Genomic DNA, 14,951 nt, shown 5'->3' on the forward strand with positions numbered 1-14,951 from the left:
TACTGGGTTTTCAGCGACAGGGTGCATGCATAGTGAGTTCAGCAGGACTCTGTTTGATCCCGTTACAGGTTCAGGAAACCCACCCATAGACCCGAGATGTTCTCCGTGTAATGTTGGTAACACCAAAGACGAGAGCAACTGAATAAACAGAGGTTCGACCATGATAACTCAGTCCCGCTAGTTAGCGGGCCTCTCAAGTGAGAGAAAATAAAAGGGAACGTTTAGCCACATCAAGTCTATTCAATTTTGTTTGTTTGAAGTAGGCTGCAGTACAATAGCCTATAATGATTAAAGTAACACAAAGGACAACCATTTTCCATTACAGGCTAGTCTATTTTCTGCCTAAATTACTTTGCCGAAAAAGTGTTTTTTTTCCAGCAGTTGTAGGCTAGCCTACAGCAGACAGACACCATCAATGATGGCCGCACATTACATTCAATTTAAGCCATGTATAGTTTCTATTTAAGCTAAGAGAAATATATTTAAACATTTCACACACATTACTATGAATGTTTATCTTTTAACAACGCTATGATTTAGGCCTAGTGTTAAGGCAGGCTTTTTATCACCTAGTAGTGCAATTCAAGGCTGATTGGAGACGGAACGTTTGAAAGTATTAGAGGACTAATTTCAAGCTAAACGACATGGGGCGGTTTCCCATGAATAGTCCTGGAATAAAAAGCTCAATCGACAATCTCTATTTAAAGGGCTTTTTTTTAAAGACTGGGACAATTCTTAATATGTGTCCGGGAAACTGCCCCTAAATTATGATAATAATAATTCTAATAATAATACTAATAATAATGACAATATAATAAGAATGTGTTTTACTTTTTGCTGTTTTATAAGGAGACATAATTCCTGGCAACAAATGTATTATGATTATTGTAAAACATTTCAGAACAGGACTAATTCACAATGGACCTGTTTTATTATTGGTACATTTGACAGTAATTTATCAGACGCTCTTTAACCAGAGCGACTTACATATGCCGAATAACAAAACGGTCCAATCATCTGTCTTACAATATATTTATATATTCAAGCCGAATGTGTTTAAAAGTGTACTATTCAGAAACTTAACCGATGTGTTGAGGAGAGTTTGTGTGTATTTTCCGATTCCTTGCTAGACTTGCTGACTGATAGCCTACCCAGGAAAGGCGCAAAAGCAATCACTACCGATTGTTTACGGCTAAATAGGGGGGATATTTTTAAGACTGAGGAACTCGCCGCTTCCTCTCTTCTCCCGAAGGCAGCACATTATCTGCAATACTGACACTATTCCATTACACTTCCTATTGTTTATTCAGGTAAAAGGACCAAACGTCTATATTGGTTTCATTTTTTTTATTAGTTCACTTTACATTCTGTAGACTCATACAATTAAGATTATACTTTTTACATTTGCAACTTGTAAGCACAAGCGTCCGTTACTTTCTAACATTCACACGTTTATTTCGATATTTTATTATTCATTATTCATCTTTCGTTTGAATTTATCATATGGTATTTAGCCTAATCGTCGCCAAATAAACCTACATTCGACGGCGGGCATTCTATCCGCGTAGACCGGTCGGTAAAGTCTCACTTTCGCGGTGTGTTGATTCTAGTCCAGAGGATCGGAACCCCGGCACCGCAGGCGCATTCCACCCTGGTTCCAAATGATCTATCTCGTGAGACTACAGCCCATTTTATCAGCTAAACAAGCAGTGCAGTAAAGCAATTGTAGCCTTAAATACATCACTGACTAAAGTAAGCTATTCGAAAGTGTGAAAACGTCACACGTTTGGACAGACACATGTCATTTAGTTTGAAAATGTGTGTGGGTTGAAATGGCTCATCAAATCTGCGGCCATTACACTAATTACAGGTTACCTTGAGCTGACTAAATTTACTATAAAAGTACATTTTAGGTTCCATTAGGAGATTCTCCTAAAAAAACGGTGCGCTTTTTGGTCTATAGGCCTAATATCTAGAAATCACATTGTTGTAGACTGGTGGTGGTAAGTTTGTAATAACTTGATGATGATAATAATGACAATAATTATAATAATAATTATAGCCTAATAATTAAATAAAGAATTCGAGTTAGAAAATAATCAAACACTGAAACCATAAACCAAAGATTTGTGTTTTATAAATAGCCATATTGGTTGATGATAAATTACATAATTGTCGATAATAAAGATTCAGATTCCTTCTTTGAATTACTTATTGGTCAATTTTGATCAAACATTTGCATAAAAGGCTATTAAAATAAATATTCGATTGTTCAAAACGACCACTCACCTTTCTCCAAGCGAGCATCCGCTAGTGTGCGCTGTTGCCTTTTGCAAAAAAAGTTGCCTTCAACGCCTTGTCGTTTGAGGCGGTTGATGTGGGTCCCAATGTGGGACATTTCATATACATTCTAACGTAGGCCCTACAATATTACTACACACGTCGTGAATGTTGTGTGCATATTGTTTTGTAGAGTATTTTGATAATAATAATAGGAATGTCATCATGCAAATAAATCAAGTGTTCGCAAATGTGCGAGGTTACTACCTATTACAAATAAAGATCCGTGTCACTTTTTCCCCTCAAGTTAAATAAAGGTTCAATTTAAATAAAAATAAAAAAATCATCTGCTTAATATTCTTGACCTTATATCCCCTGGTTATTATACTTGACCTACATCGTGTTGCCTAAAGCGATGTTCTGAGAACACTATATGCATATTACACTTTATTTTAAAGATCGTTTTTGTGATACAATTTCTATCTTGATCAATGCACTATTAATACAATATAACGTCATTTGACTGCTTTCTCCAATTCTATCCCATTCGCTAATACTGCTGCTTTGCAGTTGAACCAGTCGCCGAGTTGCCTCGTTTGATTGACAGGAGAATTCCTATTGACTTTCGGACAAGTGCCCAATGAGGAGCAACGTGGGCGGAGTCACTGTAAAACAAGCTCTGCCAAATATTCTGAATCCCCGGTCAGTTGCAGTTACTTGCAATACAGGCTCTGCGCAGCATTCAAGCATTCAAGCATCGCTATACGTTTTCGCCAAAGCATTTCATTCGGATCTGCAGGATTCAAACCACAGCAGTTCATTTGTAACCGAAATGGACCCATAGTATGACTTTCATTTGACTTGATTTTTTATTTTATTTCATTGTCATATTTGATATTTATTTTTCTTCATCCGATATCATTGATTTTTCTACTCTCATCCACAATTGATTTGCAGCCAGTTTGCTCACGACCACCCAGCTCTAAAGGGAATACTGTGTCTCGAGCCGATCTCTCTCTCTTTCTGTCTTTCCTGCTGTTATTCGAGAAGGAGGTTCGCGCACTTTGGATTGGTACCTTGACTGGTTTTACCAAGAACCGGACAAACGGGGGATTTATTCTTTGCTTCTGCGCTCGTGGAAGTGGACAACGGCGGTGACAGGGTCGCCTTTCTGTTGTGAGGAATGTACCCTGTGCTCAGGTCGGCTCGCTGAGGGAGAATATTAACGCGCTATCTTCTTCTTCTCTCTGAATGAGACTGCTTTGCACCTTTGGTTTTGTATTCCCGAGGTGTTCGGGTAAAGGGACTAACTCGGCAGCAGGGTCTTTCTTGGAGATGCACTACATTTGATTGTTTTTACGCATTCACTATTTCGTCCCTTTTTTTTTCTCTCTCCCCATTTTCAGATCGTGATATAGAGTTTAATTGCCTCAGTCATTCTCTTGGGCGTTTCACGTCTCTTTTTTTCTTGGGACATATCATTTCGGATCGGATTGTGATCCTCCCGAAAGACCGTAATAATGGGGGACTCGATGTGGAGATATTATGTAGGAGTTTTGTTTATTGCGTGCAAGGTGATCTTGACCAGGGCGATAATTATGGACGCCATATATTGGAACACAACAAATACAAAGTAAGTGAAGCACGCGTCCACCACACTCATTCATGTATATTGAATTCAGTTTATTTTGGGTAAAGACATGATTTAGCGCAGTCCATGACCTTTGTAAATAAGGCTTGTCACGTTATCGTATAAACAAGGTGTCCATATACATACCTGACATGATAGCTGTAATATTCCCTAAAGGTTAAATTCATAGAATAGCTCATTGACGTACATTTTATGGAGTTTTTTTTGTTGTTGCGTTGAAGCGGTTTTGCGCCGACGGCCACGCATCGGGCGAAGGTGGTAACGTACTGAGACTTACATAGGCGATACAACATCTCTGTTGAAAGCGAAATGATGAATGCTAGTGCGTTATTTTGTAGCTTTCTATTATTTCGTAAGTGTTTACTGTAGATGTTTGAGTGGTCAGTTGTTTACAGAAAGTCTGCTTATAAAACACGACGTGGTGACAGTTCAGACACACTCACTTAAAAAATAAATAAAACATTCACGATCCACTTATTTGGTCAATAATAGTCAGATATACTTCACCCAATTATGGGAAATCGTAATATTACACAAATGGAGACCTATAACATACCCTTCCACGTATGTTTGTTTATTTTCGTCTCTTCCGCACACGTTTGAATAAATAGCATTATACATGCACTTTGGTGTAGCCTATTAAACACACCCAAGACGTTTTATGCGAAAGGTATTAGCCAATATGAAAATACATGTATGACATCTTTTGTAATTGTACATTATTCACAGAAAGTTAGACCACAGGTCCTATTAGTTGACACTAGCTTTTAGTGCACTGTAAGGCTGTTCAGGCTGTAGTTGTTCTATCGACCAATGATTTTGTTTGGTAGGCCTATTCAACTTTATAATATACAGCACGGGGCCCTGTCTGAATTAGTACACCGAATTGATTTTAGCATCTGCATACAGTTTAAAAGGGTATATAGTATGTGAAGAAGTATGATCGTATAATCACTACTGAATTAAAAACCTTTATTAGGTCAGTATATTTATTCCCTTGTCATTTGCGGTCTCATTTGCAACCATCAACTAACTCAAACCAGCGCCATGAAAATGAAGAGTTGAATTATGCATTAAACATCGCAACCTCAGACGAGGAATTTCAGGGGGGGTCAAACCCCAACGGTGTGGCTCTCCTCTTTGTGCCAATTGCCACATGGCGTAACTCGGATTTGCTTAATAATTTTACTTTTGGCTTCAATTCAACAAGGAGCTTGCATCCCCCAGCTACCCCTCCCCTCCCAAACAGGCCTGAATAAATACACATGAAACAAGTGGTATCGGGAATGTTATGACAGATAGACTAACAGGTGTCCATTGTAGATTTCACTTCGTGATTGATAATCATCAGCTTTATGGATGTGCGCCCTTCTCTCGTCAGATTACCTTCAGACATTCCAGATCTGACGGCGTTGACTTTATTGCTGTGGCATTTATCGTCGGAATTCATGAGAGGATTTCAGTTTTTGCTGTTGAGCTTGGATCCTACGGAACAGTTGCTATGCCGCATGCGTATAGCGGTCTGACTTTTGCCTGTAGGCTTTTGTGGCTGTGTAATGGTGGTAGCAACAAGCGTTTGCATTTAGCAGGCAGATCGATGATTGGCAGAAGTCGTTGTCAATGAAACGTCTGTAAATATCTACCAAATGCGTATTTCTATTTATTTTAGACCCACAATTTACGGTACATCATTTGAAATCATTACATCAGCCTCGAGCGAGTGAGATGAAGATATGGAGATAAACGGAAGGACACTCATTAGATTATGGTTTGGCTGAAGGTGGGGGAGGCGAGGAGTTGAGTGGGTCTGTAGCACCGTTGCGAGACGATTGATGCGGATACAACACGTCGCAATGACGCCTGCTTTGCATTAAGCAGTTGGTCACACACTCCAAGTGCAGTGTGACTTTATTTAATTAAACTTTTAACCTCCGTCGTGACACATTGTTGTCGAATTGAGTGTAAAAAACAACATCAATAAAAACAATCTTCATTTCTGACATCATCAAATAATCAGTCAATTAATGAATTGGTGGCCTATACCAAATCAAAGTTTACTTGTCACGTGCGCAGAATACAACAGGTGTAGTAGACCTTACCTAGCCTATATGCCTTTCAAAGTATATCTTTTAATCTATTTTAACTTTTTTTGTAGGCCTAGTCCTCCAAAAATATAGAAATATGCTTGTAGAAATAACCTATATTTGATATGTTTTAAACGGGAAAATTCTTCATTTGTAGCAGTAAATGCATGCCTTTAAAATCGCTGTGTGTCATTTAGCGTGGTATGTTACTCTTCCTATTGAAAATAAAGTGTTCACCCTCGAAGCAAGCACAGGCGTTAACTAGGGGCCCACAAAGACAGCGGGCATTCCACGGAATTAGCTTGTGTGCACATTCTTTACGTTCTGTCTGGGTGACGAGTTCAAAGCTGATGATCAGGTGAGGTGATGTCATCATTCTGTTGTCATATAGACACTGTTGTGTAGACAGGAACATTTATGCCTCCCGTACTCAGTCCTATTGGGCCTTGTTAAAATACAGCCTAAAATGCATGTTGAATGTCTAGTCTTATAAGACAACAGATCCGTAAAACATTTGACTGAATTGTAATATCAAACTTTCAAAGATGTAAGATTTTCAGGCTTACAGGCTCACTAAAAGAGCGTAAACGTGTTTGATTCTCACATACAACAATATGTTGAGTCTTTCTCGCTAGGAGTTTGAGTAGTGTTCTTCTTTAACATTCAGGGAGGGGTGTTACAATGGGCCATGCTTTGCCTTGCCTTTTAGGTTTGTGTGTAGGCTGAGAGAGTGGAAAAGGTTGGAGCCATGCACTCTGTGGTCTGTGTGTGCGCGACTGTACTGTGTGTGTATCCGTAGTGTGTGTGTGTATATGCAGTGTGTGTGTATATGTAGTGTGTGTGTATATATGTAGTGTGTGTGTCTGTACTGTGTGTGTGTGTGTATATATGTAGTGTGTGTATATGTAGTGTGTGTGTGTCCCATACATGCAGAGAAATCTCACACCATGGGCCCTCAGTGTTGTTTACGCTTTACAACTTTACTACCATACTACTTTACTACTTTACTACCATACTACTTTACTACTTTACTATCATACTACTTCACAGTTGCACTACTTTACTCCCATACTACTTTACTCCCATACTACTTTACTCCCATACTACTTTACTATCATACTACTTCACAGTTGTACTACTTTACTACCATACTACTTTACTCCCATACTACTTTACTATCATACTACTTCACAGTTGTACTACTTTACTCCCATACTACTTTACTCCCATACTACTTTACTATCATACTACTTCACAGTTGTACTACTTTACTCCCATACTACTTTACTACCATACTACTTTACTACCATACTACTTTACTATCATACTACTTTACTATCATGCTACTTTACAGTTTTACTACTTTACTACCATACTACTTTACTCCCATACTACTCTACAACCATACTACTTTACTACCATACTACTTTACTATCATACTACTTTACTATCATTCTACTTTACTCCCATACTACTCCCATACTACTTTACTACCATACTACTCTACAACCATACTACTTTACTATCATGCTACTTTACTACCATTCTACTTTACTACCATACTACTTTACTACCATACTACTTTACTATCATTCTACTTTACAGTTGTACTACTTTACTACCATACTACTTTACTACTTTACTATCATACTACTTTACTACTTTACAGTTGTACTACTTTACTACCATACTACTTTACTCCCATACTACTTTACTACCATACTACTCTACAACCATACTACTATCATGCTACTTTGCTACCATACTACTCTACAACCATACTACTTTACTATCATGCTACTTTGCTACCATACTACTTTACTATCATACTACTTTACAGTTGTACTACTTTACTACCATACTACTTTACTACCGTACTACTCTACAACCATACTACTTTACTATCATACTACTTTACTATCATACTACTTTACTACCATACTACTTTACTACCATACTACTCTACAACCATACTACTTTACAGTTTTACGACTTTACTACCATACTACTTTACTACTTTACTATCATACTACTTTACTATCATACTACTTGACTATCATACTACTTGACTACTTTACTACTTTACTATCATACTACTAAGTAGTTTTACGACTTTACTACCATACTACTTTACTACTTTACTATCATACTACTTTACTACCATACTACTTTACTACTTTACTATCATACTACTTTACTACCATACTACTTTACTATCATACTACTTTACTATCATACTACTTTACAGTTTTACTACTTTACTACCATACTACTTTACTACTTGACTATCATACTACTTTACTATCATACTACTTGACTATCATACTACTTGACTACTTGACTACTTGACTACTTTACTATCATACTACTACGTAGTTTTACTACTTTACTCCCATACTACTTTACTACCATACTACTTTACAACTTTACTATCAAGCATTTCACTACACTCGCATTAACATCTGCTAACCATGTGACCATTAACATCTGCTAACCATGTGTACGTGACAAATAACATTTGATTTGATTTGATGATTTGATTCCATACAACTTTACAGTTTTACCACTTTACAGTTTTACTACTTTACAACTTTACAGTTTTACTACTTTACTACTTTACAGTTTTACTACTGTACTACTTTACAGTTTTACTACTTTACTACTTTACAGTTTTACTACTTTACTACTTTACAGTTTTACTACCATACTACTTTACTACTTTACAGTTGTACTACTTCACGACCGATTCCTGAGCCTCCTCAGAAAGACCAGACCCCCAACTCCCCCATGCCCCCTTCCTCTAGTAATCCATTTTGTAGTTGGGCGCAAGAAACAAAAGGGAGGTCTGCTTTACACGGTTTATGTGAAGGAACAGTCCCTCTTCTCCAGTGCAGTTCATTAAGAGATTACATAGAACCCAGGGCCTTTGTGGGAGACGGGGGCACATCTATGCCTCCTTTTGTGAATAGGGGGAGGGAGAAGATGTAGATCCACTATGAATGAGTGACGAGGACAGGCTAAATGTTGTAATGTTGCCCTCGTCCCTCCATCCATCTTACCCACATCACCAAACTACCCAGGGGGTCCCCACTGATTTTCTCTCTCTCTCTCTCTCTCTCTCTCTCTCTCTCTCTCTCTCTCTCTCTCTCTCTCTCTCTCTCTCTCTCTCTCTCTCTGGAAAGAAAGGAACGTAAAGAAAATAAATCCCCTTATTTAACTTTAGCTCTCCGTCTAGCGTGGAAGGGAGGGTGGGGTTAGGGCTGGGATTGAGGAGAGAAAATAGAAAGAGAAAGAAAGGGAGGTCAAGAAAGAGAGGGATTGAGGGGAGGAGAATGGAAACATCCCATGTTAACACAGTGTACTGAGAGGAAAGGTTCAATAGACATGTCTCCCATGACAACGCCCGGAAGAAAAGTTGACGATTAAGATCATCATTTATGAAAATCGGGAAGCAGGAAGTGAGTGCAGAAAGGATGGGCCTCTAGGAGTCGTGGGGTAATTATGGCTGGGCTGAGGAGAGTGGGCCTCTAGGAGTTGTGAGGTAATTATTGCTGGGCTGAGGAGGCATACATAGGCCTGGATTAGAGGACGAAAGTTGGGCCGAAGGTATATATAGAGAGAGAGCGAGGAGGAGAGAGGGAGAGATAGGGATAAAGAGAGTGAGGAGGAGAGAGAGAGAGAGATAGGGATAAAGAGAGTGGGGAGGAGAGAGAGGGAGATATAGGGATAAAGAGAGTGAGAGAGTGAGGAGGAGAGAGAGAGAGATAGGGATATAGAGAGAGAGAGAGTGAGGAGGAGAGAGAGAGCGAGGAGGAGAGAGGGAGAGATAGGGATAAAGAGAGCGAGAGTGAGGAGGAGAGAGGGATAAAGAGAGAGAGTGAGGAGGAGAGAGGGAGAGAGGGATAAAGAGAGAGAGAGAGTGAGGAGGATAGAGAGAGAGATAGGGATATATAGAGAGAGAGTGAGGAGGAGAGAGAGAGTGAGGAGGAGAGAGGGAGAGAGGGATAAAGAGAGAGCGAGAGAGAGAGTGAGGAGGAGAGAGGGAGAGAGGGATAAAGAGAGAGAGGGAGTGAGGAGGAGAGAGGGAGAGAGTGAGGAGGTAACAGCGTGGCAGAGTGGCTGGATTAACTCCTGCTAGCCCTTGTCTCTTCTCGTTGTCTCTTAGACTAATGCATCTCCATTTTGGGCTGATGATTGAAAGTCAGACACTGCAGTATACCCCCTCCTCCCACCTCCCTCTGTGTTGTGTTCCATCGCTCTATAGTCCGCTCCTTGGTTATCCTCCCTCTTTTCAGTGTTTTCTTACAACACTGGGGTAGAGGAGCAGCAGGCTTATGTTGTCATTGTGGCGGGCCACATAAATAGCAAGCCAGGTTTTAGGAAAAACAGATAGAGAGAAGGAGAGATGGAATGCAGAGTTCAGGGAAACAGAGATGGAATGCAGAGTTCAGGGAAACAGAGATGGAATGCTGGGTTCAGGGAAACAGAGATGGAATGCTGGGTTCAGGGAAACAGAGATGGAATGCTGGGTTCAGGGAAACAGAGATGGAATGCTGGGTTCGGGGAAACAGAGATGGAATGCAGAGTTCAGGGAAACAGAGATGGAATGCTGGGTTCAGGGAAATAGAGATGGAATGCAGACTTCAGGGAAACAGAGATGGAATGCAGAGTTCAGGGAAACAGAGATGGAATGCAGAGTTCAGGGAAACAGAGATGGAATGCTGGGTTCAGAGAAACAGAGATGGAATGCTGGGTTCAGAGAAACAGAGATGGAATGCGGGGTTCAGGGAAACAGAGATGGAATGCTGGGTTCAGGGAAACAGAGATGGAATGCAGAGTTCAGGGAAACAGAGATGGAATGCTGGGTTCAGGGAAATAGAGATGGAATGCAGAGTTCAGGGAAACAGAGATGGAATGCAGAGTTCAGGGAAACAGAGATGGAATGCAGAGTTCAGGGAAACAGAGATGGAATGCAGAGTTCAGGGAAACAGAGATGGAATGCAGAGTTCAGAGAAACAGATGGAATGCTGGGTTCAGGGAAACAGAGATGGAATGCAGAGTTCAGGGAAACAGAGATGGAATGCAGAGTTCAGGGAAACAGAGATGGAATGCAGAGTTCAGGGAAACAGAGATGGAATGCTGGGTTCAGAGAAACAGAGATGGAATGCGGGGTTCAGGGAAATAGAGATGGAATGCTGGGTTCAGAGAAACAGAGATGGAATGCAGAGTTCAGGGAAACAGAGATGGAATGCAGAGTTCAGGGAAACAGAGATGGAATGCAGAGTTCAGGGAAACAGAGATGGAATGCAGAGTTCAGGGAAACAGAGATGGAATGCAGAGTTCAGAGAAACAGAGATGGAATGCTGGGTTCAGAGAAACAGAGATGGAATGCTGGGTTCAGGGAAACAGAGATGGAATGCAGAGTTCAGAGAAACAGAGATGGAATGCAGAGTTCAGAGAAACAGAGATGGAATTCTGGGTTCAGGGAAACAGAGAGGGAATGCAGGGTTCAGGGAAACAGAGATGGAATGCTGGGTTCAGGGAAACAGAGATGGAATGCGGGGTTCAGGGAAACAGAGATGGAATGCGGGGTTCAGGGAAACAGAGATGGAATGCGGGGTTCAGGGAAACAGAGATGGAATGCTGGGTTCAGGGAAACATAGGTGGAATGCGGGGTTCAGGGAAACAGAGAGGGAATGCGGGGTTCAGGGAAACAGAGATGGAATGCTGGGTTCAGGGAAACAGAGATGGAATGCTGGGTTCAGGGAAACAGAAATGGAATGCTGGGTTCAGGGAAACAGAGATGGAATGCTGGGTTCAGGGAAACAGAGATGGAATGCGGGGTTCAGGGAAATAGAGATGGAATGCTGGGTTCAGAGAAACAGAGATGGAATGCAGAGTTCAGGGAAACAGAGATGGAATGCAGAGTTCAGGGAAACAGATATGGAATGCAGAGTTCAGGGAAACAGAGATGGAATGCAGAGTTCAGGGAAACAGAGATGGAATGCAGAGTTCAGAGAAACAGAGATGGAATGCTGGGTTCAGAGAAACAGAGATGGAATGCAGAGTTCAGAGAAACAGAGATGGAATGCAGAGTTCAGAGAAACAGAGATGGAATTCTGGGTTCAGGGAAACAGAGAGGGAATGCAGGGTTCAGGGAAACAGAGTGGGAATGCGGGGTTCAGGGAAACAGAGATGGAATGCGGGGTTCAGGGAAACAGAGATGGAATGCGGGTTCAGGGAAACAGAGATGGAATGCGGGGTTCAGGGAAACAGAGATGGAATGCTGGGTTCAGGGAAACATAGGTGGAATGCGGGGTTCAGGGAAACAGAGAGGGAATGCGGGGTTCAGGGAAACAGAGATGGAATGCAGAGTTCAGGGAAACAGAGATGGAATGCTGGGTTCAGAGAAACAGAGATGGAATGCAGAGTTCAGGAAAACAGATATGGAATGCTGGGTTCAGGGAAACAGAGATGGAATGCTGGGTTCAGGGAAACAGAGATGGAATGCTGGGTTCAGGGAAACAGAGATGGAATGCTGGGTTCAGGGAAACAGAGATGGAATGTGGGGTTCAGGGAAACAGAGATGGAATGCTGGGTTCAGAGAAACAGAGATGGAATGCAGAGTTCAGGGAAACAGAGATGGAATGCTGGGTTCAGGGAAACAGAGATGGAATGCTGGGTTCAGGGAAACAGAGATGGAATGCTGGGTTCAGAGAAACAGAGATGGAATGCTGGGTTCAGGGAAACAGAGATGGAATGCTGGGTTCAGGGAAACAGAGATGGAATGCAGAGTTCAGGGAAACAGAGATGGAATGCTGGGTTCAGGGAAACAGAGATGGAATGCGGGGTTCAGGGAAACAGAGATGGAATGCAGAGTTCAGGGAAACAGAGATGGAATGCTGGGTTCAGAGAAACAGAGATGGAATGCAGAGTTCAGGGAAACAGAGATGGAATGCAGAGTTCAGAGAAACAGAGATGGAATGCTGGGTTCAGAGAAACAGAGATGGAATGCAGAGTTCAGGGAAACAGAGATGGAATGCTGGGTTCAGGGAAACAGAGATAGAATGCAGAGTTCAGGGAAACAGAGATGGAATGCAGGGTTCGGGGAAACAGATGGAATGCGGGGTTCAGGGAAACAGATGGAATGCGGGGTTCAGGGAAACAGAGTCAGGAGGATCCAGTGTCAGAAAAAGAGAGAGGGGAGTCCGAGACGGAGAGGGGAATAAAAGGTGAGAAAGACAGAGAAGAAAAAGAGAAATGCGTCCCCTAAAAAATGACTCCAAAGTTAAAAGGGAAAGAAAGGGGGGATAAGATAGATGAGGAAAACAGATGTGTGTGAGAGAGAGAGAGCATGTAGTCAGGAACCCGTGGCCCTTCTCACCTCAGCCCCTAATGGAGTGTCTACAGTAGAGACACCTGACTGGTCTACAGTAGAGAAACCTGACTGACTGGTCTACAGTAGAGACGCCTGACTGGTCTACAGTAGAGACACCTGACTGACTGGTCTACAGTAGAGACACCTGACTGGTCTACAGTAGAGACACCTTACTGGTCTACAGTAGAGACACCTGACTGGTCTACAGTAGAGACACCTGACTGGTCTACAGTAGAGACACCTGACTGGTCTACAGTAGAGACACCTGACTGACTGGTCTACAGTAGAGATACCTGACTCTGGTCTACAGTAGAGACACCTGACTGGTCTACAGTAGAGACACCTGACTGGTCTACAGTAGAGACACCTGACTGGTCTACAGTAGAGACACCTGACTGGTCTACAGTAGAGATACCTGACTGACTGGTCTACAGTAGAGACACCTGACTGACTGGTCTACAGTAGAGACACCTGACTGGTCTACAGTAGAGACATCTGACTGACTGGTCTACAGTAGAGACATCTGACTGGTCTACAGTAGAGAAACCTGATTGGTCTACAGTAGAGACACCTGATTGGTCTACAGTAGAGACACCTGGCTGAGGCAACACTGTTTCCTTTAGCTTGTCTCCACGCTGGACTTCTCTCCAGGCTGCGTGGATCTTCAGCACCAGTGGATTGCGAGATGAAGAACAAACCTAGTGGGTTAGAAGGGTGTGCAGATTTCCCCCTGAGGTGGGCGCTGTTGTTCCCATTCTCTGCACCATGTGACAGCTAGGCCCCCAGACGTACAGCACAGCCACATATGACACGCAATGCACACACAGACACACACAACCAGATTACATCAGACTTCTACGGAGTACAACAAACCCTACTCTCCAACCAGAGTACTCCGTTCTGCCACCTCTGGTCTCTTGGCCCCTCCCACCCCGAACGAACACTTGACTTCCCCCCCTACTAGTGCTGACTTTGCTGATAGCTACTTTAATTCAGGAGAAATGTGCTGTGTGTTCGGCACATTGTAATTACCAGCAATATTATAATAATGGCATAATGAGCAGAGGACAGGATAAGACACCTAGTGTTACATAACAACATGATGTGTTTCTCTGTTTCACAGAACACCCCAGAGAGAGAGAGAGAGAGAGAGAGAGAGAGAGAGAGAGAGAGAGAGAGAGAGAGAGAGAGAGAGAGAGAGAGAGAGAGAGAGAGAGAGAGAGAGAGAGAGAGAGAGAGAGAGAGAGAGAGAGAGAGAGAGAGAGAGAGAGAGAGGATAAGACACCTAGTGTTACATAACAACATGATGTGTTTCTGTGCTGTGTGTTACAGACGGTATCTGCCTCAGAGTGAGACAGTTCAATTGTCAGGGTTTGTGCAAAATCAACTTTTAAACACTTTCAGCTTTACCACTGTTTTATGGCTATCTGTTGCCTTGGTTACACATCATTTTGCCCCAGAGGAAGGCAGATCTCCATTTTGAATGAAAAGCAGGATGCAGCAGGATCAGTCATTAGGACATCTGATTCGCAGCACTAAACACACACCCTGTGTAGCC

General features: G+C 42.0%; 1 protein-coding gene across 2 annotated transcripts in view; it reads left to right on the forward strand.

Moving 5' to 3' along the window:
• The first annotated feature begins 2,981 nt into the window (after nucleotides 1–2,981).
• Nucleotides 2,982–14,951, forward strand: part of LOC110504857 (ephrin-B2a) — a 39,365-nt gene continuing 27,395 nt past the window's right edge. For both annotated transcript variants that reach the window (XR_016494883.1, XM_036975296.2), the window contains exon 1: nucleotides 2,982–3,913. Coding sequence is in view for 1 of the 2 variants with exons in the window: in XM_036975296.2 (XP_036831191.2) it covers nucleotides 3,801–3,913 (113 nt within the window). In the remaining variant the exon portion in view is untranslated. The remainder of the gene's footprint in view (nucleotides 3,914–14,951) is intronic.

This window comes from Oncorhynchus mykiss, chromosome 3 (genome assembly GCF_057628025.1).
Source record: "Oncorhynchus mykiss isolate SJ-2025 chromosome 3, ASM5762802v1, whole genome shotgun sequence".
Classification (NCBI taxonomy): domain Eukaryota; kingdom Metazoa; phylum Chordata; class Actinopteri; order Salmoniformes; family Salmonidae; genus Oncorhynchus; species Oncorhynchus mykiss.